Source organism: Ictalurus furcatus, chromosome 6, assembly GCF_023375685.1.
Source record: "Ictalurus furcatus strain D&B chromosome 6, Billie_1.0, whole genome shotgun sequence".
NCBI lineage: Eukaryota > Metazoa > Chordata > Actinopteri > Siluriformes > Ictaluridae > Ictalurus > Ictalurus furcatus.
The window spans coordinates 13,290,836-13,315,210 of record NC_071260.1 but is presented as its reverse complement, the minus strand read 5'-3'; the positions used below and the strand labels follow the sequence as shown (position 1 = coordinate 13,315,210).

Here is a 24,375-nt window from a genome sequence, read left to right as displayed (position 1 = left end):
CTTAGCCGGACCCCTCACTTGTTTTTTGACCACGTTTTTGCCTTTCCTATTGGATTTGTCTGCCTGCCTCTCTTCTAATAAAGCTCTTAACTACATTTGCATCCATCTGCACCTTGATTACATGACACTATTGCTGATTCTAGATTTTTATGTGATGTGTAATGTAACAGGTTGAGGAGTCTACGCAGTCTACTGTCTGTTGTTAATGAATCCAGTTTGATCTGGGCTGATTATTGAAGGAATAACTGGTTCAATTCTTTTAGCTAGGGTCTTGCTTTTTATTTTTGTGTCTGTATTGATCAGTGATAAAGGACAGTAACTATAGGGTAAAGTGGGGTTTTTGTTGGGTTTTAGGTGAAGTGATATATTGGCAGTATTCATTTCTGTTGATAGTGTCATATTCTGTTTAATTTCGGATACTGATCTGTTTAATAGTGGTGCCAAAATAGTCCAGAACTGTTTTATAGAACTGAGCTGGAAAACTGTCAGGAACTGGTACTTTATTTTAGGCAGATTGTTAAGGGTGTTATAGAGCTCTTCTGGCTCTATCGCTTTGCTCTTCAGTTAATTTTTGTAGTTTGATATTATTTAAGAAACTACTGATGTCTTCTGTGTCCAGATCTGTAAGTGATGAGTATAGGTCTTGAAAGAATGATCTAAATGTATTATTAATTCCCTACAGGGTTTGTATGGTCTATTCTGCATCCTGAGTTCTTGATGATTGGGATTGTTGTTGTTCTTTCTTTGTTTCATTTGATGAGGTTTGATAGGAATTTTCCAGAATTATTATTATTATATTCAAAGTTTTCATGCCTGAGTCTTTGTAAGAAAAAAGCATGTCATAAGATAGACAGTGCTGAAACATGGCAACTCACTTCTGGGCCTGGAGGTCCTTGTTCACCTTTGATTCCTGCTTGATATGGTGAACACTGCCCAAACACAGAAAGATTAAGCCTTACCATAACCATAACATGACAGGATCAATTCTATCTTTTTTTATATATATATGAAAGTATGTTGTAAACAAATGCAATTTTTCATATTCCAAATCTCCTACATGTGCAGCATGTTAGACTGCACCTTTAAAACATTCACATCATGTTTTTGCATTTAAAATCACTCACCCTGTCACCCTTTTCTCCAGTGTCCCCTCTTTCACCCTACAAACAGATAAAGTTAACTGCTTCATCTTCCTTTCAGTAGCAGTGCATTTTGGAGATTTAAATAATTCATTGATGCACGACAAGCAGTATACAGTCTGAATTATTAGTTAATGAACCTGGCTATGGGTGAATTAATAGAATTCTGGTTTATCAATAAAATTAGCCTAAAAATATCAAAAGCCATACTTTTGGTCCATAAACTGTTGTGGGTCCTCCACTCACTCCGGGAAAAGGGGGCCCTGGTAGACCTGCGGGGCCTTTTTCACCCTAATAATGAAGGTACACAGCAAATTGAGTGATGCTAAATTTCCAGAGTTGACAGCAAGTTTTCAAATTAAGTACATTTCACTGTAGCTCAAGCTTGCTGTTAAGTTGTTAAGTAAGTTGTTATTCTTAAAACAATTGTAGAAGTGTTGATTACTAAGCAGTTTAACATTCATTACTTAAATTCAGCCTTTCACATCAAATTCAAGTGCAAAAAGAGCTCCACTATGACCACTTTTTCTTGTTGTATGTCAGTCGAAACAAAAACAAAAATGATCTTCTTGAGCATATAATGGTGTGTGTGGATGCAGACAATATTTTGTACCATGTACTTAGTTTAGCTAGCTTGGTTGTCTAACTAGGAGTCTTACATTGGGTCATATCACATGTAATGAAGACCCTTGAGAAGCTGCAGCACCACAGGCCCATGGTACATGACTGCCTGGATCTGCTGCAGTCATCTACCTGCTTCACAGAGCTTACACACACACATGAAAAGGCCACATAGCACTGTGAGAATCATGTGCTTCGACTTCTCAAGTGCTTTTAACACGCTCCCGTCACGCTGGCTGGCTGAGAAGCTCTCTGTGATGCGAGTGGACCAGGACCTCGTGGCCTGGATTACAGACTACCTCAGTGACAAGCCGCAGAACAGTTGCAATCAAAATGATTCAACCCCCATTGCAAATCAGACTTATTGTAAAAAATTTACAGACTTTCAGCTGTTTGCAATGAACAAATCAAACAAAAGCTATTGAAATAGTTCAATCACTTCAAGTGGTTTCCCCAAATTCAACTGAAAATGCAACTGGCTTCTCCATTCTCAAAATTATTCAACCCCTTCATGGGAAGTGTCTTTGGTAATTAGTAGAGCACCCTTTTGCTGTTATGACCTGCTGCAAACAAGATGCATAGAAAGATACCAGCTTCCTGAGGAATATTAGCCCATTCGTGAGCAAGGAAAAATTGCTTTTGTTTGCAAACAGCAGAAAGTCTGTGAATTTTGACAGTAAATGTGATTTGCAATGGGGATTGAATAATTTTGATTGCAACTGTATGTCAGGCTGCAAGGCTGCTTGTCAGACATGGTGACTAGCAACATAGGAGCACCGCATCACAGATGATAAGGAAGAGGAGTACAGAAACCTTATGGAGACCAAGGAGCTGGTGGTGGACATCCGGCCCCCCACCCCGTCGCCATAAAGGGGGAGGGAGTGGAGACAGTGGACGCCTAAATGTTCCTAGGGCTGCAACTTAACAACAAACTGGACTGGTCAGACAACACTGAGGCCCTCTATAGGAAAGGACAAAACAGGATGTTCTTTCTGAGTCGGCTCAGGTCCTGTAATGTGTGCACTAAGCTTCTATGGATGTTTTACCAGTCTGTGTTGGCCAGTGTTATCTTCTTTGCTGTGGTGTGCTGGGGAAGTGGCATTGGGACTTGTGGTGCCAAGAAACTGAGTAAAATGGTGAGGAAGGCCAGCTCTGTGGTGGGGATGGAACTGGACAGTGTGGAGGAAGTGACTGAGAAAAGGATGAGAGGGAAGCTGAAAGCTATCATGGACAATCCTTCTCATCCTCTCTACGCTGAGCTGAGGAGGCTCAGGAGCACGTTCAGCCACAGATTCATCCAGCCATGTGCCTCAAAATGGCTGGGGGGTCTCTTTCATGCCATCAGCCATCAGACTCTACAATGCCACAATACCCAGTACCTCCTACTCTACTGACTGAGTCTCACAAACACACACACCCAATAGTTAACTGTCGTTCCACAGATATTGCACATGTATATAAATTCCAAGTATATTGCACATGTACATATACAAATAGAACTGTAGCATATGTACATACACCCAAATCTATTTTATTGTTTCTATTACTTTCTATTGTTTCTATTATTCCAATTGTACAGGTATTTCTGAAAACTCTTTTCTTTTCTTTGAAGTTACTTTTCCCACTTATGCTGCTGTATCTTGTATGCATTTTCTGAACTTTTTATTGAACCATTTTGCACACTGAGTGACTTTTAATTTAGTTGCTGATGGTTATGAGATTTAAATACACCTTGAGGTATTATTGTGCTGGGATATAAAGTTAGAGGCTGATCAGTATGTTTGTTGGTGCTTACCAAGACTACATTAAGGCTGCTGTAAGTTTACATTACCATTACTAAATCAGTTTTCTTTCTAAGTATGTCTGTGTCTGCCTTATTATCTTGACATTTTTTTTTATTAATTAAAATTCGTGCACATCCATGAAAATAAACATGTAAAAGCAACCAGCAGAAGGTTTAGCCCTAGACAATATAAGAATCTGTTTACTTGGTTGTCATGAAGAGCAGGTGTGTATATGTGTGTGTGTGTGTGTGTGCATGTGTGTGCGTGTGTGTGTGTGTGTTTATGTGCAGCCCTGGGTTCTCACCTTGTCACCCTTCGGACCAACAAAACTAAGCTTATCACCCTGCAATGGAAATCAAACAGTAAAACATGAGCTTAAAATTGATCAACACGTTATTTATTAATAAATGAGTATTAACTTTAAAACCTACAGGAGGGCCAGGAGGACCAGGATCACCAGGAAATCCCTGAAAGGAAGGGTCCGAAAAAGGAGATGTCATTTTAAGAGGTTTAGAATTGATATGAATTTTAAACAGCTAATGCAAGTATTATTCTGCTTCCTTTGGCTACAAATTCATGTAACACAATGTTTGCATATTTCTTTCTGTCTTTTGAAGCATTTACAGTGTCTGGTTAGATGCAGTCACTCACTCGAAGCCCATCTCGTCCTGGTGGGCCAACTGGTCCTTGTGGTCCAGGATTTCCTTGCACCCCCTTAGAAAAAGGGTGAGAAATTTCAATTCTATCCTGTGGTTTTCTTGACCACTCAAGCAGATATATATTGATTGGGGGGGGTACATAAGAAAATATAAACTGCAACAACTTACTGGCAATCCTGGTGACCCTTCAAAGCCTCTATCTCCTTTCTGAGGAATAAACCCACCAATGACACCACCTGGGTCACCCTGAGAGAGAGGAGCATAAGGTTAATGGCCTGTGCATGCTAGACTTCTGTGAATTAATGAGTGAAAGGTTAAAAGCAAAAATAAACTATCATACAATGAAAAATGCATTGAATTAATTCAATATTGAGCCTTTTTCTCCTACCTTCATTCCTGGGTCACCTGGAAAACCCTGAAGTTATAGGAAGATATAATCAATTAAATAATCGGATGCAGTGGTGCTAAATTAAATGAATTCAGAAAATCACGAGGCTAGTGCATAGCCGAACAGTCTAAAAAGCTGCTACTTATGTGAAATTAGTTGTCTTTTCCTTACTGGTGGTCCCAGCAATCCTGGTATGCCTGGGATTCCATCTCTACCTCGATCCCCCTGCAGTCAAAAAACACTTCAGCTCTAAGCTTACATGTGAAATGATAAAATACACAGATTCGCAAGAGATATTCTACATAGCATCTGATATTCTATATAGTGATTCTAGATGCAAATATTGTAAATATATATAAATATACTGTATATAAATATATATTCTCATTTAATAACAAAGAGACAAAATTTTAATGTTTGCCTTTGTTCCGTTGCAGCCTGGGATACCCGGTGGTCCCTGTGGGCCATCTTGACCTGGGATACCCTGAAGTGGAAATATGACCCACAATCAAGTTACATACACATTAGTCTATTTTAGTGATCATTATTTTCCAGGTATAAAAGAAATAAACTGATAATATATGAGGAAGTAGATAAACAAACATGTATAAAATCCAGTGCTGGACAAATTGGCATTCGTTTGAAATCTACGCCACTTGTAGATGATTTTCCTTACAGTGGAATGATGTATTTCAAATAATTTGGAAATCCCTCACCAGACTCATAGGCATTCACATCCTTTTTTCTGAAGGACTTATAGAACTCTTTAGATCTTGGCATGATGAGACCACACACCTCAATAACAAAGAGAACAACTGATTCAAATTTTATGGATTTGAAGGTGTGATAAATGTAGGGGTGTACTTACTTTTTCCATGTGACTGATCTGTTTTTTTTTTTTGTTTTGTTCATTTAAATTGTTAAAATTACTACAAAATGTCATTTGATAGTGTACCAACATTATTACTAGGCACTGTTTCAAAGAGGATCAAATGTTTGCTTGTGCAAATATGTTAAAAAAAGGCAACAGTTTCCATGGGGTGTACTTATTTTTTCACATGACTGTAGGTGTAAAACTACTTTTAGCAACAATAAGGTGAAGTAAATGTTTTCTTGTCATTCTATCACATAAGCCTACTCTTTGATGTTTGAGGGCACTTGTTTAAGCACAGCTCTCTTTATATCCTGTCACAGAATCTGAATGAGGTTGAGGTCTGGATTTGACTTGGCCATTCCAACAACGTGATTTTCTCTTCTTTACCCATTCAGATGTGGATTTGTTGATGTGTTTTGCATAGTTGTGCTGTTGCATGACCTAATTTTGGCTGAGTTTAAGCTGCTGGACAGATGACCTCACATTTATCTCAAGAATATTCTGGGATAAAGTAGAGCTCTTCATTGTCTCAATGAATGGCCCTGTGGTCCAGGTCCTGTGGCTGCAAAACAAGACCAAATCATCACCCCTCCATCACTATGCCTAACAGTTGGTATGAGGTGTTTGTGGAGATATGCTGTTTGGTTTTTGCCAAATATGGTGCTATGCATGATGGTCTCCTCAGCCCAAAGGATATTGTTACAGAACTGCTGTGGTGCATGAGGTCACATGATGTAGCTCTTGGGTTTTTCTTTATATCTCTGAGCATTAAATGGTCTGACCATTTGCGCTACATTTGCTGAGATGCCCCCTCCTGGGAATACTGGCAACTGTCTTGAAGGCTCTCCATTTGTAAACAATCATTCTCACTGTAGAATTTCAAATTGTTTTTAGATGGCCTTTCATTAGTAACACCTAGCTGCTAATTACTCTCTTAATAGTAGGAAGGGTGTACTTATTACTTCTCACCAGGTTTCTTGGGCTACTTTTTTGTGAGAAATGACAACATATTGAAATCTGTTATGTTTTTCTGCTGTCACTTGTGGTTATTTGTTTGTTTATAAAAGTTGATGAGGACCACACAAGTGTTATTTAGCCCCTGATAAATAAAAATATAGAATTAAGGAGGGTGTATTTTCTTTTTCCCATTACTGTATGTACTAATGTACCTATACTATAAGTCATATTAGTGCATTTTAGTCATTCATAGAGGGCAATAACAATAATTAATTGCTATTTTGATGCCAATGCTGCTGAATTATGATGGCTAATCTAAATAAAGTAGAAAACATCTAAAGAGGCAATTGTTAAAGGTGAAAAAGCTCTGGGGTTTTAGATAAAGACAACTGTAACCAGATTAGAAGTTGTTATGCAGCTAGATACAAGCAAACCTTACGTGGTTAACAAACCGCAAAATGCAGTAATAAATTATTTTAAAAATACATTTATAATGCGGTGCGGTGCGAGGCCTGGCAACCTCTAATCATTCAGATGAATATAGAATGTATTAAAACAGATTTTTTTTAAAAAGAGGTGGCCTGGGAGAATGTTACATTCATTGCTAAGTTGAATATTAGTTAGTTCACTTGAACACACAGGTGTTTGAGAGAAATACTCAGTTCATGAGCAAAGCAGAACTGCAGAACTTACCGGATGCCCAGGAATTCCCGGGATACCAGGTAAACCAGGAAGGCCCTAGAGCAAAGATATCGATATTTGTCATTACAAGCTTTGCAATATTTATCTTTGTTAGAATAAATAAATAAATATATGATACTCAAAATTATATATATATATATATATTTATAGAGAGAGAGTGAGAGATGAAAGAACAGTTAACCACAAAACCTTTCAGATTTCTCACATGGCTCATTTCAGGATCTAATCTCAGGATCTCTTACAGGATAAACATATATTGTGATATATTGCAAAATACTATGCAATATATTTAACGATATATCAATATATGTAGATTTTCCCCAGTGTATGTTTGGTTACATATTTTGTAATAAAGCTACAGTATGTGCTATATATATATATATATATATATATATATATGTGCTATATATGTAGTTTGTGAAATATACTGCATGAGCACTAATTCTTGCTTAATTATGTATTGAAAATCTTTAGTAAAAACATAAATGTATATATGCTTATATGTAAAGTATATATACAGTACACACACACACGTGTGTGTGTGTGTACGTATATATATATATATATATATATATATATATATATATATATATATATATATATATATATATATATATGGCTGTTGATTTTGAGAGCTTAGTTTAAGTGCCAGTTAATTTCAGTAGCAATTGTATAAATAAAGAAATATTACTTACACGTGTTCCTTTCATTCCATGAGCCCCTGGCTCACCAATATCTCCCTGTAAGAGTACATTAGTCATATTACAGTAACTGTTTCTGGTAATTCTAGCTAATTAAAGAAAAACATTCTCAAGTCAAAAGTCTCTGATTTTTTTAGTGAATAATAATGGTACAGTGAGTTAACAGGAAGCAGGATTACACATGAGCTATTATACCAAGTACTACTAATTAGAATAAATATCATGCACTGTTGTATGTTGTCGTGAATTAGCCTGCATAAATTGTTTGTGTGTATTATCTGGGCTTTAGTTATTACATACCTTTGGTCCCGTTGGCCCTTGGGGGCCCTCATGACCTTGCACACCAGGAAATCCCATATTGCCTTGTAAACCAGGAAAACCTCTCTCACCCTGTATCAAGAAGTTAAAAAGATAATCAGTTTGTGACAAACTAGAGTGCATATCATCCATCCATCCATCTTCTATACCGCTATCCTTCAGGGTCGCGGGGAACCTGGAGCCTATCCCAGGGAGCATGGGGCACAAGGCAGGGTACACCCTGGACAGGGTGCCAATCCATCGCAGGTCACAATCACATACACACTCACACACCCATTCATACACTACAGACACTTTGCTCATGCCAATCAGCCTACCATAAATGTCTTTGGACTGGGGGAGGAAACCAGAGTACTAGGAGGAAATCCCTGCAGCACGGGGAGAACATGCAAACTCCACACACACACAGGGCCGTGGCGGGAATCAAACCCCCAACCCTGCTAACCACTAAGTCACCATACATATCATGCCTAAATGTAATTCATATAATGGTGTACTAAAATAGGACAGATGCAACATTTCATAAGTTATGTTCATTGTTTACTACATTATTCAAGATCTCTTTTTTCTTTTATTTGTTTTATCGGATTTGTAAAACGGTGTCACTTAAATATGTTTGTGTGGAAGACACCACTAGATGGCGCAACAGAGCTTTCCATTACAATGGAACTTTCTTACTACATCATGCCTAATAGACGATGCATTACAGTTTGGTTCTTTATTTTCTTAGTGGATAATTTTTTTCACTTGTGCACTGGATGCTTACAGGACAATATGCTGTTTATTATACAAATATGCTGTTAATTATTAACCACATAAATGTATTCATTAGGCGGGCAATGAAAAAGTATGAAAATATTGTACAATATAATAATAAGGTTTTTAATACAATATTTCATAAACGTAGTAGCTCCAAGTGATGTGTAAAAAGTGACACGTCAAAAAATTGTAAATAATAAAATAAAGCTACAATGCTTCTTAAAAGAGTGTACTGGCTGCATATGTAAAGAGGCATATTGCATTGTATGCAAAAAACACCACTGTTTATAGGAATTACATTTTAATTGAAGTATGGAGTACTTGAAATAGGATATATATATGTATGTGTGTGTGTGTCTGTCTGTGTGTGTGTGTGTGTGTGTGTGTGTGTGTGTGTGTGTGTATAGTATTAATGTATATTAATAGTATTAAAGTATTAATCAAATAAATCAAATGTATTTATTTATTTATTTATTATAATCTATATATATCATTACCACATAATTTACCATATGGTAATGATTTATGACTGTGACTTGTAGTGTATGCAGGAGAGAAAAAAAAATGTAACTGAGAACAATAAATCAGTAAAACAGTAAATCAACACATGGTAAATATATCAGATACAGTACTGTATGAACAACTTTAAATTCATGCACTTGTGTGTTCAGATCATCAATATACATCCTTAACCTTCATACTGTAAGTTCAGCAAGACTCACTAATTAACGAAAACAAAAATAATACACTTTATCAAAGATCATAAAGAAGCAAAACAATGAACTGGACTGTGAGAGTTGAAAAACTGAAGTGCACATACCTTTGACCCTTTCACACCGCTGCAGTCACACTTCCCACATGATGAGCTTGAACACCCCTGGGGGGAATTGAGAGATTAAATTGTTAAAGTATTTCACTAGGTGGCAGCAAGTGTACATAATATATATATATATGGAATCAGTTAAAACACTACCTTTCAGTAGTCTAATGGAGTTGAATATTAAATTAAGAAATTAAAATGTAAGAATAAGAATGTCATAAATCTCATGGACTGTATCGTTCCCTCAGAGACAATGGTGCTGTGAGACTTCTTATCAATAATCTTGCTGTTACATGTTTTTCATCATCCTGCTATTGGGACAGCTTATCTCATTTTCCTTCACATGACAATCTAGAGTCTACAATTGACAGAGAATTGTTCGCACCGGTTTCTTTCATCCAGTGCTGTTCTGTTGTGCTGTCTAGTTTGTGTCCTGTGTGGTTATTGTATTTTTTTTTTTTTGCTTTATGACATCCCTTGTAATGTCCCACTGTATTATGTGTCGCACCATGGTCCTGAAGAAACAACATTTCATTCAAGTGTATATAGTTATATGGCGGAATGACAATAACACCCAATTGACTCGACTTGAAAATGACATTGTGCTGGTGTTTACACCCTAATAAACAAGTTCTACAGTCTGTGTTGTACAGCCAGCTAGTCCAAATGTTCATTTCTTCATGCTTCCTGCACACCCCCAATCCTCTCCAGTTGTGCTTGGCACTATATCCTGGGAATGATGATGCCCTCATCTTTTACTTCATCCCTACATCTTCCTTTCCCTCTGAGGCCCGTCATTCTTTTGCTTGCATGTGAGACACTTGGCCAAACATTTGCAGCCAAAGTACAAACCTAAGATTCAGACCACCCCTGCCCTCGCAACCCCACCTCCTCCTTTTGTGTTTTGGGTAATTGGATCAGTGTGTGGGTGCTGTGCAGGACCATGAGAACTGCTGCTATCTCAACATTATCTCATCACTGCCTCTGAGTCAGTCCAATCTGACCATCAGCTCCTGTCCAGGCATGGAGTTAAATGACTGTTTGTAGTCGACCTTAGTATAATGACAGATACATTTTAATATTCTAATACAGATAATCAATAGCCTTCATAACATAGTTATATAATACACCAATGTCAATTCTCTCACCACTACTTTTCACCTTTCATACATCCTGGTGGGATTTATCATGTTCACTGCATGACTAAGGTAACTAAGTTGCTTTGCAATCCCTAAAAATCCTGACATACATGAAGAGTCTTATCTCCACACATGTCCACACATCCTTTTATCACTTCAGTACTGTTATAATGGCCATCATCCAATCTCACACTCCAACATGCTAATCTCAGATCTGGATCACATATGCATGGAAACATGGATCTTATTTTCCTTCTTATGCCAGTCTTGCATTCCCTCGAACCCAAACATGATGTGAACAGAAAATAAGACAAGGAACATACAAGACTGATTAGTAGATAATTATCTCAATATGGTCCCTATAGGGCCTCTATAGATGTGGGAAAAACTGTGAGAGTTTAACTACATGTGTATTGTGTGCTTATAAGGACAGAATGCTTTGGGATTGACGTGAGTTTGAGCAATAACATGAAGCCACAGATATATAAACTGTCTTTTTGGCTTTTTTTTTTTTTGTTGTCCTGTCTCAGAATAAACAACTGTAGCTATACAGGAACAGAATAAAGAAGTCATAAATAAATAAAAGAAAGAGAGGGGAGAATGGAGAGAATGAATCAGACCTTTTTCTGTTTTTCAACTGAGCCAAAGCCAAGTTTTCAGGTGAGAAAATCTCACATCAACAGTTTGGTGTGTCTCAGGTGTGGGATTTCATGTGCAGTCTTTTAATCTGTGTTGTAAATGTAAAAGTTTAAAGATTTTCTTTTCTTTCTTTCTTTCTTTCTTTTTTTTTTTTGATCTTGTGGGCTTTCAATAGCAAAACAAAAAAGAGAAAAAGCTGCAACTGATGAAGGGGAAGCGTATAGATGGGACACATGCCAGGCAGTCAGGATAGAGTACTTCCAGGAAGAAAATAAGTTCTTTTTCTCTGAACATTTAAAGGCTAAACGATGATAAGTGTGGAAAGAGCACTGTGAAGCCCAGAACCAGCACTGCATACCAGTGTAAGACGTCATGCTGATGTCAGAGCTATGAAGTGGGAAAAGATTTATACCAGCTATCTGCTCAAATCTAACACCTAAGGGAAATTGCTTATTATACAGGAAACTCCGGTCATTTTGGTTATAAAATAAGAGGAATAATGACTTGGCTATTCAACTCTGTTAAGATTTTTTTTTTATGAATTCCAGCTAAGCTAAGGCTGTGTGACTGGAGGATTCATCCATCTAAACTCAAACATTATCTGACGCTTCTACATGTTTGACTATTTCCATAAGTGTGTTTTCTTCCCCTACACAATTCACCAAATATGAACAAACATGACCTATGAATTAAATATTGCATTCTCTAGTTAAACATCTGAGTCAGGGTATCTTTTTCAATCCAATACACTAGAGTACAGAACCAGTACAGTACAGAGTTCCTTAAGACCTACACTGTATCTTCCAAGTAACATTATTAAATATTATCTAACAATATTAGATAAATCACAGACCAACTCAAGGAATCTATGTATGATATGAGCAAACGGCAATAATCAACAAAAAATATTATCCATTTGTGCATAACTGAATGGTTCATGAATATTTACATATTGTTTAAAATGCTGTAATATCTAAAATGCCACATTATTTTAAGATCCATCCATCCATTTTCTGTACCACTTATCCTACACAGGGTCTCGGGGAGCCTGGAGCCTATCCCAGGGGACTCGGGACACTCTGGACAGGGTGTCTGAGCCATAAATCATTATCTTAAATAGACATTTCAACTGACAGCATTAACTGATGCGTGATTCCTCAACAAGGAACTAAGCGACATCATCCAACCAAGATTTGTTTGTATAGACTCAGTGTAAAAGGCAGCATTTAGATGAAACCAGCCCATGTAGCCAGCACATCTGCTTGTTGGAACTCATGAATCAAACGTGTGAAAGTGCTGTTCAGTGATGTCTCCCAGAATGGTAATAATTGTCCTAATGTGTTGAAATTTCAGGAAACTCTAAACAGACTGATTATGAGGCAATCACCGGTCTGATTTGGGTTTCCCAGAAATCTGATACAGAGTAGTGATGTGTGGACAGAACTCCACAATACCCATATATTTAATCATCAAAACAAGAGGAAAGTTATAAACAAATTAAATTCAGTTTATACATTTTTTAAAGATTGTAAACCCTTTCTTTATAGCTTGTTGAGATGCTAGGGAATGCTGGATTATAGTGTCCTGCTTTTATCTGAAAAGAATGAGTTGTTGTTGTTTTTGCTTGCCAAAAAGTTACAACAAACCCCTTTCTACCAAATAGCTGTGATTTGTCATTTTTTTCTCTTTCTCGTGTGTATCTTTCCATATCTCCAATGCTCTAGAGATGCGTCTTTCTTTCCCTGTCTGGAGCATTTTTGCTGGCATGGTTTGGCTCCATGTATCCCATTAATGGGAAGGCTACTTGCAAATCAATACAGTCTTCTTCCGACTGATCAGCATTATCCTATGATGATATATTTCTATCCTGATGGGCCTGGTGTCTTCCAGGATAACAACACACCCATCTACATCGCATGAGGAATTTTTTGATGATATTGAAAATGTTTAGTCACCAGATTTCAACCCAGTTCAACACCTATGAGAGATTTTAGACTGTATAATTTGTTATATAATCTAAAACGTGTTATTATTTTGTTTAAAGGTCTTTTTTTTCATTTAATGATGCCCCTCAGAAGCTACATAAGATATTTACATGTTTCCCAGAAGATGACATAATAACAATTTACACCGATCAAAAGTTTACACCCCCTGGCTCTTCATGTGTTGTGTTGTTTTCTTGAGCATCAGTGAATGTTTGCATCTTTTGTAATAGTTATGTACGAGTCTCTCAGTTTTCCTCGGTTTGAAAAAGAAAGAATGTACAGGACCTGGAGGATTTTTCTGAAGAACAGTGCACAGTTTAACTGCTCAGGACAAACAAGGGCCTCATGAACAACTATCACAAAACACAAAAACATAAAAAAGTTGTTGATCATTCAGGTAACAACACACAGTATTAAGAATAAAGGGTGTGTAAACTTTTGAACTGGATCAATTGTGTAAATTCAGTTATTATTGTCTCTTGTGAACTATATGTATACATATATTATATGAAATAGCTTATTCAGGGCAGTTCTAAATAAAAACAAAATGCAATTTGAATGATTACAAATTATATAATGTGTGCCACAACTATCAAAGCTTATTATGACATACATAAGGGTGTGAGTGTGCAAACCTCTCCAGTTCAGACATCAAATCTGATGGTACAATTGTATTGATGGAAAATTACTTGTGTAAACCTCTCAATAATATATCCATGCATTGCCTTGTGTTCTGCTCTAGAAAGTCTGTCATCCTATAAGCAGGAAACACAAGTTTCCTATCTTAGTCAATCCTGATTAAATTCCATGGCTCTAACCATTGTCTTAGTACATAACAAAAGACTCTGGACTGGAACCTCTAAAGTCAGGCCAAGTGGAACAGTAGCGAGGAAAGCTAAGTGAACTGGGAGAATAGGAGGAAACATGGGGGAACCCAGCTTGCATAGAGAAGGAACCGTCACCACTTGGATGAGGTCATTGTCCAATATAGTGTAAATACATTTTAATAGTGTTAGATCACATTTGGGAACATCTGGGGCGTTATCTGTTCTCTGTAGTACAACTCACTGGTCAGGAAAAAGAATTTTCTCATAGTCAGTGCCAGAAATATGGGATCAGGCTTTTCTATTGTCTTACAATGCACATATTGAGACTACACTGGTGGGTACATCTGAGGCCACCAGCAGTACATTCCTGATCTGAAATGCACCAACCCACATCTCTGATGAATGCATATTCAAAATCTCTTGTCTCTTGTGCAAAGAATGAAAAAAATAGAACAAGCTGATCATATCACAATACCAATATGCCAGTTTTATAGTACCAGTCTTATCATAGCATGTATGAAAGCACTGGTACATCTACAAAAAACAAAATAAACCCATATTAAGCATTAAATGAGAGGTAGTATTAATCACATACACAGTTTCTTTGCTTCAGTTTTAGGGCCTCTTTTAGGATGTGTAGGATGTCGTCTTCCACAACCTCATCAATTATCCTACATTGCTACTGTATATTTCCCCTGACATTAACTAAGCACTGTTCAGAGGCCAGAATTGATATTTTACACCTTAAGGTTAAGACTAGGAGACTTGATGGAATTTAATCTTCAATCAGTTTAAAATATTTATTACCAGCAGAGAGGAGAAAAGGCAGACACATTAGTCACTAAACACCTCCCACATGGATGGATATGAAGCTCCTTTTTTTCTCTTTGTGCCGTCTGGTCTGAAGGAAGCAGAGACCTTGCAGTGCCTTTGCCATAGATGGTAGATGAGACGGAGCTGGTTTCTAAGCAGCATGGACAAACTTGGTACACACACTTGTTTGAACATGCACAGTCACATTTAAACATTCAAATGTCCTTGCATGACTCTGGATTAATTTACCATTGGGATGGGGAGAAACATGGGACAACACATATACACTCTTACACACATGCTTACACACACAAGCTGTGGTTAACATTTTAGATGACATGAAAGATAGGCCAGATATGCTCACTATGAAGAGTCAATGACTGCCACGAGGGGTGTTTGGAATTCTGTTAAAATAGGAAACTTAAGGCGGGAATTCGTATACATGTATAGGAGAGAGAGAGAGTGAGTGAGAAGGATTGAGAGAGGGAACACTTCAGCTTTTAAATTGTTATGCAGTAGCCACGCTGATGGCTAGGTAAAACCATTCATCAGGCTCTCACTCTGAAGGGTTAATGATGGAAGGAGACAGCCATTCATACTGGCAAAACATAGCAAATGGAAACACAAATGGACCATATTATGACCCCATTAGGCCATCATCCAGTCCAGTAAAGAAGTGACAAGATCCCAAAGAGTCCTTCTCATGCTGATATGGGTTTTTGAGAGCCATAGAGAACCAAGGATCTTCTTGCACTGGTAAGATTATATGAGGATCAGCATATAATATGCTAACTGCTAACCACAATTTGTATAGCGCTTTTAACAATTGACACTGTCCCAAAGCAGCTCTACAGAAATATATATATTCAGGATATAAATTTTAAACGTATGAATTTATCCCTAATGAGCATGCCAGAGGCGACGGTGGCAGACTCAAAAAGGAGCCCATCCCCATCTGGGTGACAACGTATAGTGCAATTATAACTAAATCTCTTCTATAACTGTGTGCTACATGGTCAAATAGTGCAACTGTGTAACCAGGAAATTCATTACCGCGTTCAAATGAAGTCTGTTTTGTTGAACAATCCGTTTTCATTTTCAAATCCATTTCGAATTTCAACAGCATTTAAAAAAAAAAAAAAAAAAACCTCTCAGTCTACAGTGGTAAGAGAACATATGATCAGCTAGTGCTGCAAAAGCCTAGTTTATCTGACACTTCACAGACCTGCCCAAAGATTCAGCTGCACCCAGAGTTCACCTCTGCCCTTCGGATTCTTCACTGGTGTAAACTGAGGTCCTGCCTTAGTCATTAAGTGATATTCTTGTCTCACCTATGACCATGTCTGCATACTTGTACTCATTACTAAATTACTGGCTGAGAACTGACCTACAACATCCAAGACACAACTGAAAACTTTCCACCACGTGCAAGAATCCAAAAAGCTCAGTGCACAGGCATGATATAAGATTTTAAAAAGGATTTCGATGTCAAGGAGGATTTCGATGTTTAAACATGCGGACTGGGAATTCATATTTTGGTGATTGTAATTATTTAATAGTTAAGTAAAACATTTAGAATAGAGTATATACAAACATTGCACACACATTCAAACTATGTTTTATGCACTCAATTATGTTATGTCATTCTGTAAGAATGAAAGCGATTCCAAACCTGAGACGTCTGTTTGTGAAGCTTAAAAAGGTCATTTGGCTTCTTAATCAATAGGTAAAAAAAAAATAACCCAATGATTTGTTTTACAGTTCAGGAGCGCTGCATGAGCAGTAAAATGCATAAAGGCAGTCAAACAGATGATTCCAAGCACATGGCACATGAAACACAATTTTAGCACGTGGGGGGAATAAACAACAGATGCAAAACTCCCTGGCTCTGAGAATGCTAAGCATTAACAAAGGATAAAAACAGAAAAATGAGACCTTAAACAAAAGATGTAATTGTTTGTAGTGCTGTTATGTTGAAACCAAGATCCTTTTTGGAAGCACTTAAAATAGAGCTGTCTTCTGAACAAGGCCAGGGAGATTTTGCAACTGTCCAGTTTCTCATCTGAACAAACAGGGTATTGAGCACAACAGAGGAGGAGGAAGAGAAGAGAAGAATGAGGCTGTGGTCGGTTTTTACAAGCCCAATGCAAACAACTCGTGAACATGTTTCGTAACATCGATAAAGATATGCAAAAGACCCAAGGGAGACTATGCCAACTGCATAGTTCAGTACATCTCAGATGTTTTACAAATAATTTATATACACACATCTATTTGATTAAAGTTCCTAACTGTTAATCTCAGCTACAAATACATGTGGTCAGCTCAAGAACCACCGACAAAAGCTCGCTCTATCCATCTGTCTGCCCCAATTTAACCATTTCTTTCTCATGAATACTGAAGGGATGGAGTGTGGTGACTGAATTTCTCAATATATTTCTGTACAAACTCCATTCGGAAACCACAGAAGAAGCAACAGATCACTAAAGCACTATGACATTTGTTATGGCTAGACAGTTTAATCACATCGCAGCCATAGCACTAGAAATCTAAGATAAACGTATTCTGAGCATGTTGTTTAAAGCATAATGACGTCTTTGCAGTTTGATCTAGTGTGAACTAACAATAAACCCACATCCAGTAGTGACCTGCCCTCAGACAGGATTCCTCTTCCCACGCTGTGTGACACAGGACAGGATGGATTCAAATGGAAACTGACATTATTGCCAAGCCCTATATATAGACAATTATGTTACATGACACAGGTTGCCAAAATGACAAAGTATCTGTGTCTGGTTTCAGTCTGACACAGTCTGGCTGATTTAAACCTCAGGTAAGTGCACTGATAATAAAACTTATGGTTCCTGTAATGCGTTAAGGATAAAGCATGTTTTCCATCCATGGGGGGAAACAGACTTAATTTGCACTCAATTATTATTTCTAAACATAATTTGTAAGGTAGAAAATATAAAAACAATGTCTTCCATTGCAGTTTCAGGTTGGTCTGCACCTCAGCCAGCAATAGCCAGTGTCTGTTTTCAAGATATTAGTGATTTTGTATCTACTACATGTGCTGAACCAGGAATATACTGTATAGTAAACACTACTGTAAGGAACAAAACCAGTATAGAAGCATCAAAATATTACAATATAACCTAGAGGGAAAAAAAATCTGATTTGACACAAGTGCGCATATACACACACCCACACACACACACACACATTGGTTTTATTATCATTGTGGTGGTAAATAATGCTATATCTATCCCTAAACTAAACCTAACCTTCAGAGCTTTTTAAGTTTTTATATACTGTAAAAGCTGCATGTTTGTGCTGTAAGACACAGTGTCTTTTGTGAAATTTCCCCATAATCTTGAATTGTTCATTTTGAATGATTGTAATAGTAATCGTTTATTACTATCATAATGGGGGCCTTTCATTTACTCATTAATCTTCAGTAACCGCTATATCCTAATCAGGGCTGTGGTTGATTCTGAGTTTACCCCAGAAACACTGAGCACGAGGCAGGAATACATGAATGGGAAGCAGGACACCATGTACACACACATTCACACACTCATTCAGACAGACATACATTAACCAAAACTTAGGATCGAAGAGGGGACCCTGGAGCTTTGAGGTGGCAATGCTAACTGCTGCACCACTTTGATGCCCTAATGGGGACATTTATTTTACCCAAAGACAAAATCTTTCTCTCTCTCTCTCTCTCTCTCTCTCTATCTATCTATCTCTCCCTCTCTCTTTCAAATACACATACATATAATTGCATTAATTGCATACACATTAAAATACTTTCACTATCTTTATTTAAGCTTGTTCTATATAATTTGGTATACAAGACTGCACTGGGTTTATCAATATCTCTTCGTACCTCCATTCTGTCAACAAATAATAGTTTTATTCACTGATGTGGTCTCAGAGCAAAATGCATCATGATTGGTTTAGTTATACGTCCAGTCAATTTCTGCTCTCAAAATATATTTCCATTGATTAATATACAGTGGGGGAAATAAGCATTGAACGCGTCAACATTTTTTTCAATAAATATATTTCCAATGAGGCTATTGACATGAAATTTTCACCAGACATCAGTATTAATTCAAGAAGTCCATAAATAAAGTTATGTGTAATAAAGTGGAATGACACAGGAAAAAAGTATGGAACACGCTAAAAAAAAGCAGTTCTCCAAGTCAAGGTAAGGCAAGGAACCAGCCGAAATAAATAAGTAGTTAGAAAGTAATTATACCTGCTATCTGTGCAAATTAATATCAGCCGGGTTAGTAAATTGATCTTCTATAAAAAGGTTTTTAGTTACCAAGGTGTCACACAAGAATCATCTCATGATGGGTAAAAGCAAAGAGCTCTCCCAAGACCTTCGCAACCTTATTGTTGCAAAACATTTTCATACAAATACAGATGTATTTCAAAACTTCTGAATCTTCCAGTAAGCACCACTGGGGCCATTATCCACAAGTGGATGCAACATCACTCCGTGATCAACCGGACACGCACTGGAGCTCGTCGCAAGATTTCTGACCAGTGAGTCAGAAGAATAGCCCAAGAGCCAAGGACCAATCTGAAAGAACTCCAGAAACACTTGGAGGCAGCAGGTGCCATCGTCACAGAGAAAACAATAGGCAATGCTCTCCACTGCTCACGTTTACCCCGCAAGACTCCATTACTAAAGAAAAGGCATGTCGAAGCTGGTTTAAAGTTTGCTACAACTCATTTGGACAAGCCTATGAAATACTGGGAGAGTGTAGTCTGGTGAAACGAGAGCAAAATTGAACTTTTTGGCTGTTATACTACACACCATGTTTGGAGAAGAAATGGCACTGCACATCACCCTAAAAACACTATACCAACAGTGAAGTTTGGAGGTGGAAGCATCATGGTGTGGGGCTGTTTTTCATCACATGGTACTGGCAGACTTCATATAATTGAAGGAACGATGAATGGAGCCCTTTATACCGGGAGATTCTGCTGCCATCCACCAGGATGATGAAGATGAGATGTGGATGGACCTTCCAGCAGGACAACGATCCAAAAAATATTCAACAAAAGGAAACTCTCAATTGATTTCAGAGAAAAAGTCTGAACAAGATTTAAAGACAATATGTTTAGAAGAATGGGCCAAACTCACACCTGAATACTGCGACCCATTAATTTCTTCATACAGAAAGCGTCTTGAAGCTGTCATTACAAACAAAGTCTTCTCCACTAAGTATTAAATACATTTCAGTTAGCGTCTTCAATAATTTTTCCTGTGTCATTCCACTTTATTACACATAAATTTATTTATGGACTTTTATGTTTGGATTTCTTTATATGTGTAGATTTCTTGAGTTAATACCAAAGTCTGGTGAAAACATCATGTGAATAACCTCATTGGAAATATATTTACTGAAAAAAATGTTGACGCGTCCAATACTTATTTCCCCCACTGTATTTGTGCTACGCAGTTTGAAAAAAATATATAAATTTGTGAAAATTTGATACGTAAAAATATACTCGCACTACCAGAAAAAGAGGCCCACAGCCTCTGGTTTCATCTGTGTGCTATAGGGACCTTTGTAGGAAATAAACTAGCCTTCCTGGCCTTTCAAACAATAGCAGGATCAGGCTGCATATGAAACATTGCATTAAGAGTGGTTCTGTATGCAACAATGGCAAACTGTTCTCCTAGGAATTGCATGGAGGTCTGTAAACGCCTGCTTATAGATGCGAAAATGAGGCATTTACTGATTTTTCTCAATGACGAGGTTCTCTCTTGTTTTGGAAGAATGCAACCAGGGTCACATTAGAATGCTTTTCTGTGCTTAATTACCATATGTGTTTGAGAGAACCTTTTGATAACATCCATCCGATCAGACTCCGTTTTTCTGTAACCATGAGATACATCCATAAAGGCCAAAACAATGAACGGGTCTGACTGCTCAACCATAATGCAATGCAGAATTGAAAAATCACTGTCATGTATCACTGTCGCAATGGGTTAATATATGTGTGAAGCAGTTCAAAATGTGTGATTCTGCTTCTCAATATAGGACAATGTTACACTCTTTATAAAGGAAGACAGTGCTCTGTGTGTGTATAAGTGATTTCAGAATTGGGTGTGTTTCTGTCGAGTCCTCTGTCCCATCAATTAGATCAACATGTAATTAAGTGAAACTAATCACAAATTGCATCATACCAAAAAGTCAATTGTTTAAAAAAACAAAACAAAAACCAAACACAAGGCCAAATACCCCAGGTGTGTCATGACACCCTCCCTCAAGAACAATTTATATGGCCTAGAGCAGTGATGGACTGCATGTCCATTAGCACCTGTTTTGAGACCCACAAAGCCAGCTGCACAAACAAGCCTCCAGAAAACACTAAATGTGCTCAGTTAATATGATATCTTCCTGGTGGTTAGACGTTAATTTACCTTAGGACTTAACAATGTCATTTTAACTAAATTTGTTTAGATGCCTTTAGACATGATTCTGCTCAGAGATACCTCTAATGGGACTCCTGTGCCCAAACAACTGACAGTCCCACATGACCATGACCATGCAGTTTAGATTGTAGCCATGGCAATAAATTAAATAAAGAGAGTAAAGCTATGTCTGAAACTGCACCCTGTTTGCTGTAAAGTGCACTATGTCTGAAAACATTTTGTGCAGAACATCCACCCGGGAGCGTTATTAGAATGTTCAGTAATTATTCCACAAGTTTCAATAAGGATAAACTACAACATTCCAGAATCAAATGTTTGCTTCAAAGTGTTAATTTAACATTCTTAACACAGTTTACTGAAAAATTTGTTACAGTAACGTTGTAGGAATGTTCACTTCCTAACAAGCTGGGATATGCAAAGAAAAGAATTTCACTGTGATTTAATGTATATGCGACAAATAAAGGCTTCTTCTAATAAACAATATGAATACCCAGATTCTTATGTAAACGTAACAGATTCTTGAAGAACCAAATGTTCCACAACTGTAATGTTCAGAAAATGTTTTGCTAACCTAAAATCATGAGTTGGTCAGTGCACTCATGAAATGTAGCTACTGCCTTACATTTAGTGTTCCACAATGCACTTTGTTGCTTGTAGAGAATAGAGATCCTTCTGGAATCATATGGACACAAGTAGGATGTTTCTTTACTACAACATATGTGCCCCTTTGCTATTACTATTGATAATCAAATATTTTTGCCTCAATTTGGCCCTTGAATTTAGGAAGTGTTTTGGAACTCATTAGAGCTAATGCCAGGCTAAGACATTCGCTTCTTTTTCTAATGTTGTCATCTTTAGGGATTTGATTGACAAGGCAGGTGGAAGGCACAAAAGGATGTGAACAGTTGAACAGGCAATCTGCCAGTGCTGAGACCAAAGGATCTGCTACAGCTATTCTCCAGGCTCAAGCTATCATTTCAGTGCAGGAAGCTGATATTCCACAACTCCCAATGGCCAATTCATCCCCCGCAAATCACAGCATGGGTAATCTGAGAAGTCTCAAAGTTTAAGACTGAATTTATTATTGCTGTTAGGATGAATAGGTGATGGACTCAACTGTACAAACAACCCAAAGGTTTACTGGTGTCACAGATACAAAAGGACACCTCCATTGTGTAAAACACATGTAGATTTGTGTCTGTAACAAGCCATGTGTGTTCCTTTCTTTCCCTATAGAAAAAAAGATGACAATAAACGGTGCTGATTTATTACTTTCAAATTACATAAGTGCAAACCATAAGATGAGAGTTCTAAACAAAATACTGTTTGTGTTTGGATTTATGAGACACTTTGGCTATGTTGGTGATCTTTGGGTAGTGAAGTGGGTTAATGACATCAAAGCCCAATGACTCTGTTCTCCAAGACCACCCAGAATTTTTGTATGCTCACACCCAAGCATTTGTAAAATGATATGCAAACTAGATCAATATATAAAGGAAAATTATCTCAGACTAGTGGTGGGTTATAGACCATAGAAATCAACTTGACTGTTTCTACCATGGTTCAGAAAAACAATAAAGGAAACTCAAGTACATCCTATTAGCAGGTAGCTAAAATGTTTGCCCAAAGGTGTTTCTCAGTTAAAGACAATCCCAGTTAGTGGACATGATTGGTTAGAAGCTATTCTAGTTACTTTTGCTGGAAGAAGGAATATATGTCTCGCTTTTTAGCTTCTAAGTAAAAGCCGTAACATTAGCTAGCTCAACAGGAAAATCATGCTGATTTTCCTCTACAAACTTAGGAGCATCATTCCAAGATCTAGGATTTAGGGCTCAAAAGAAGAATGATACTTATAATTTCTGTGAAACATTTCCTAATTAACAGCTAGCCACAGCATCCTAAACAATAAACACAATAGTTTCCATCTAAATAGCAACATCAACTTAATTCCTGTCCAAATTGGGGAAACTTTGCTATTTCTTTTATCATTGAGGTCCTAACTAGTTTTAATTTATCAGAGTATGCATTCAGAAACACGTCAAATGCTCCAAAAAATAACTTCTACTAAACTGTAATTCAATTAATATTTCCAAACATAGCATTAAAATATTTTTGGCACAAAACTGGCTGAAAATGTTGGCTATGTCACCCACGCCTCTCTCACACGACGGGATGCAAATGGACAGAGAGTCAGGAAGATAAACAGTAGTTACTGTTATTTCCTCTGTTGTTAAATTTTTTACATTCCTCCCCTGACAGAGAGCAGAACAGTAAGATCTGTACAGGATGGTCAACATATGAGTGGGGTGAAGTCTATCATGATTTTCCTCCTGGCCTTCAATCTTCATTCACTATTCCCTTCCACACACCCACCTTAAAAACATGCCTCTTCCAGGAATCTGACAGATAAAGCAAAGAAGCAGGATACACAGGATCATTTCAAATCTAGTAAGGTGGAATTTGTATAATTTGGAAGTAGTAGTACATACTAGTAACTAAAAATACATTTCTTTTTGGATTCATGGAACACTTGAGTTTTAGTATTATAGGTTTATTATAGGTTTAACAGGATGCCTCCCCAAACAATGTGGTGTTTCAGCTGCATCATTCCAATTCACTCAACTACTTGTCGGTTCAACATGCCGTACACTGCATTTGATTCAACAAGGATTTATTTTATCCCTCAACCTTTGCAAGGTTGATTAATCTCAGGAAGTGAAAAATTTGGCAGGTACACTAATCTGATAGGAGCTAATCTGGACACACATGGGAATCTCGGAGAATAAA

At 37.4% G+C, this 24,375-nt stretch overlaps 1 protein-coding gene across 1 annotated transcript in view; it reads right to left on the bottom strand.

The window, feature by feature from the left end:
- The window catches only part of col4a1 (collagen, type IV, alpha 1), a 53,732-nt gene that overhangs the window by 26,096 nt on the left and 3,261 nt on the right, over window positions 1-24,375 (bottom strand). The window contains exons 2-15 of the mRNA XM_053626568.1: window positions 9,723-9,779; window positions 8,126-8,215; window positions 7,820-7,864; window positions 7,116-7,160; window positions 5,013-5,075; window positions 4,763-4,816; window positions 4,592-4,618; window positions 4,372-4,449; window positions 4,196-4,258; window positions 3,976-4,011; window positions 3,849-3,887; window positions 1,350-1,430; window positions 1,125-1,160; window positions 876-929 (exon numbers count right to left, since the gene is read on the bottom strand). Coding sequence (XP_053482543.1) covers window positions 876-929; window positions 1,125-1,160; window positions 1,350-1,430; window positions 3,849-3,887; window positions 3,976-4,011; window positions 4,196-4,258; window positions 4,372-4,449; window positions 4,592-4,618; window positions 4,763-4,816; window positions 5,013-5,075; window positions 7,116-7,160; window positions 7,820-7,864; window positions 8,126-8,215; window positions 9,723-9,779 — 768 coding nt within the window. The remainder of the gene's footprint in view (window positions 1-875; window positions 930-1,124; window positions 1,161-1,349; window positions 1,431-3,848; window positions 3,888-3,975; window positions 4,012-4,195; window positions 4,259-4,371; window positions 4,450-4,591; window positions 4,619-4,762; window positions 4,817-5,012; window positions 5,076-7,115; window positions 7,161-7,819; window positions 7,865-8,125; window positions 8,216-9,722; window positions 9,780-24,375) is intronic.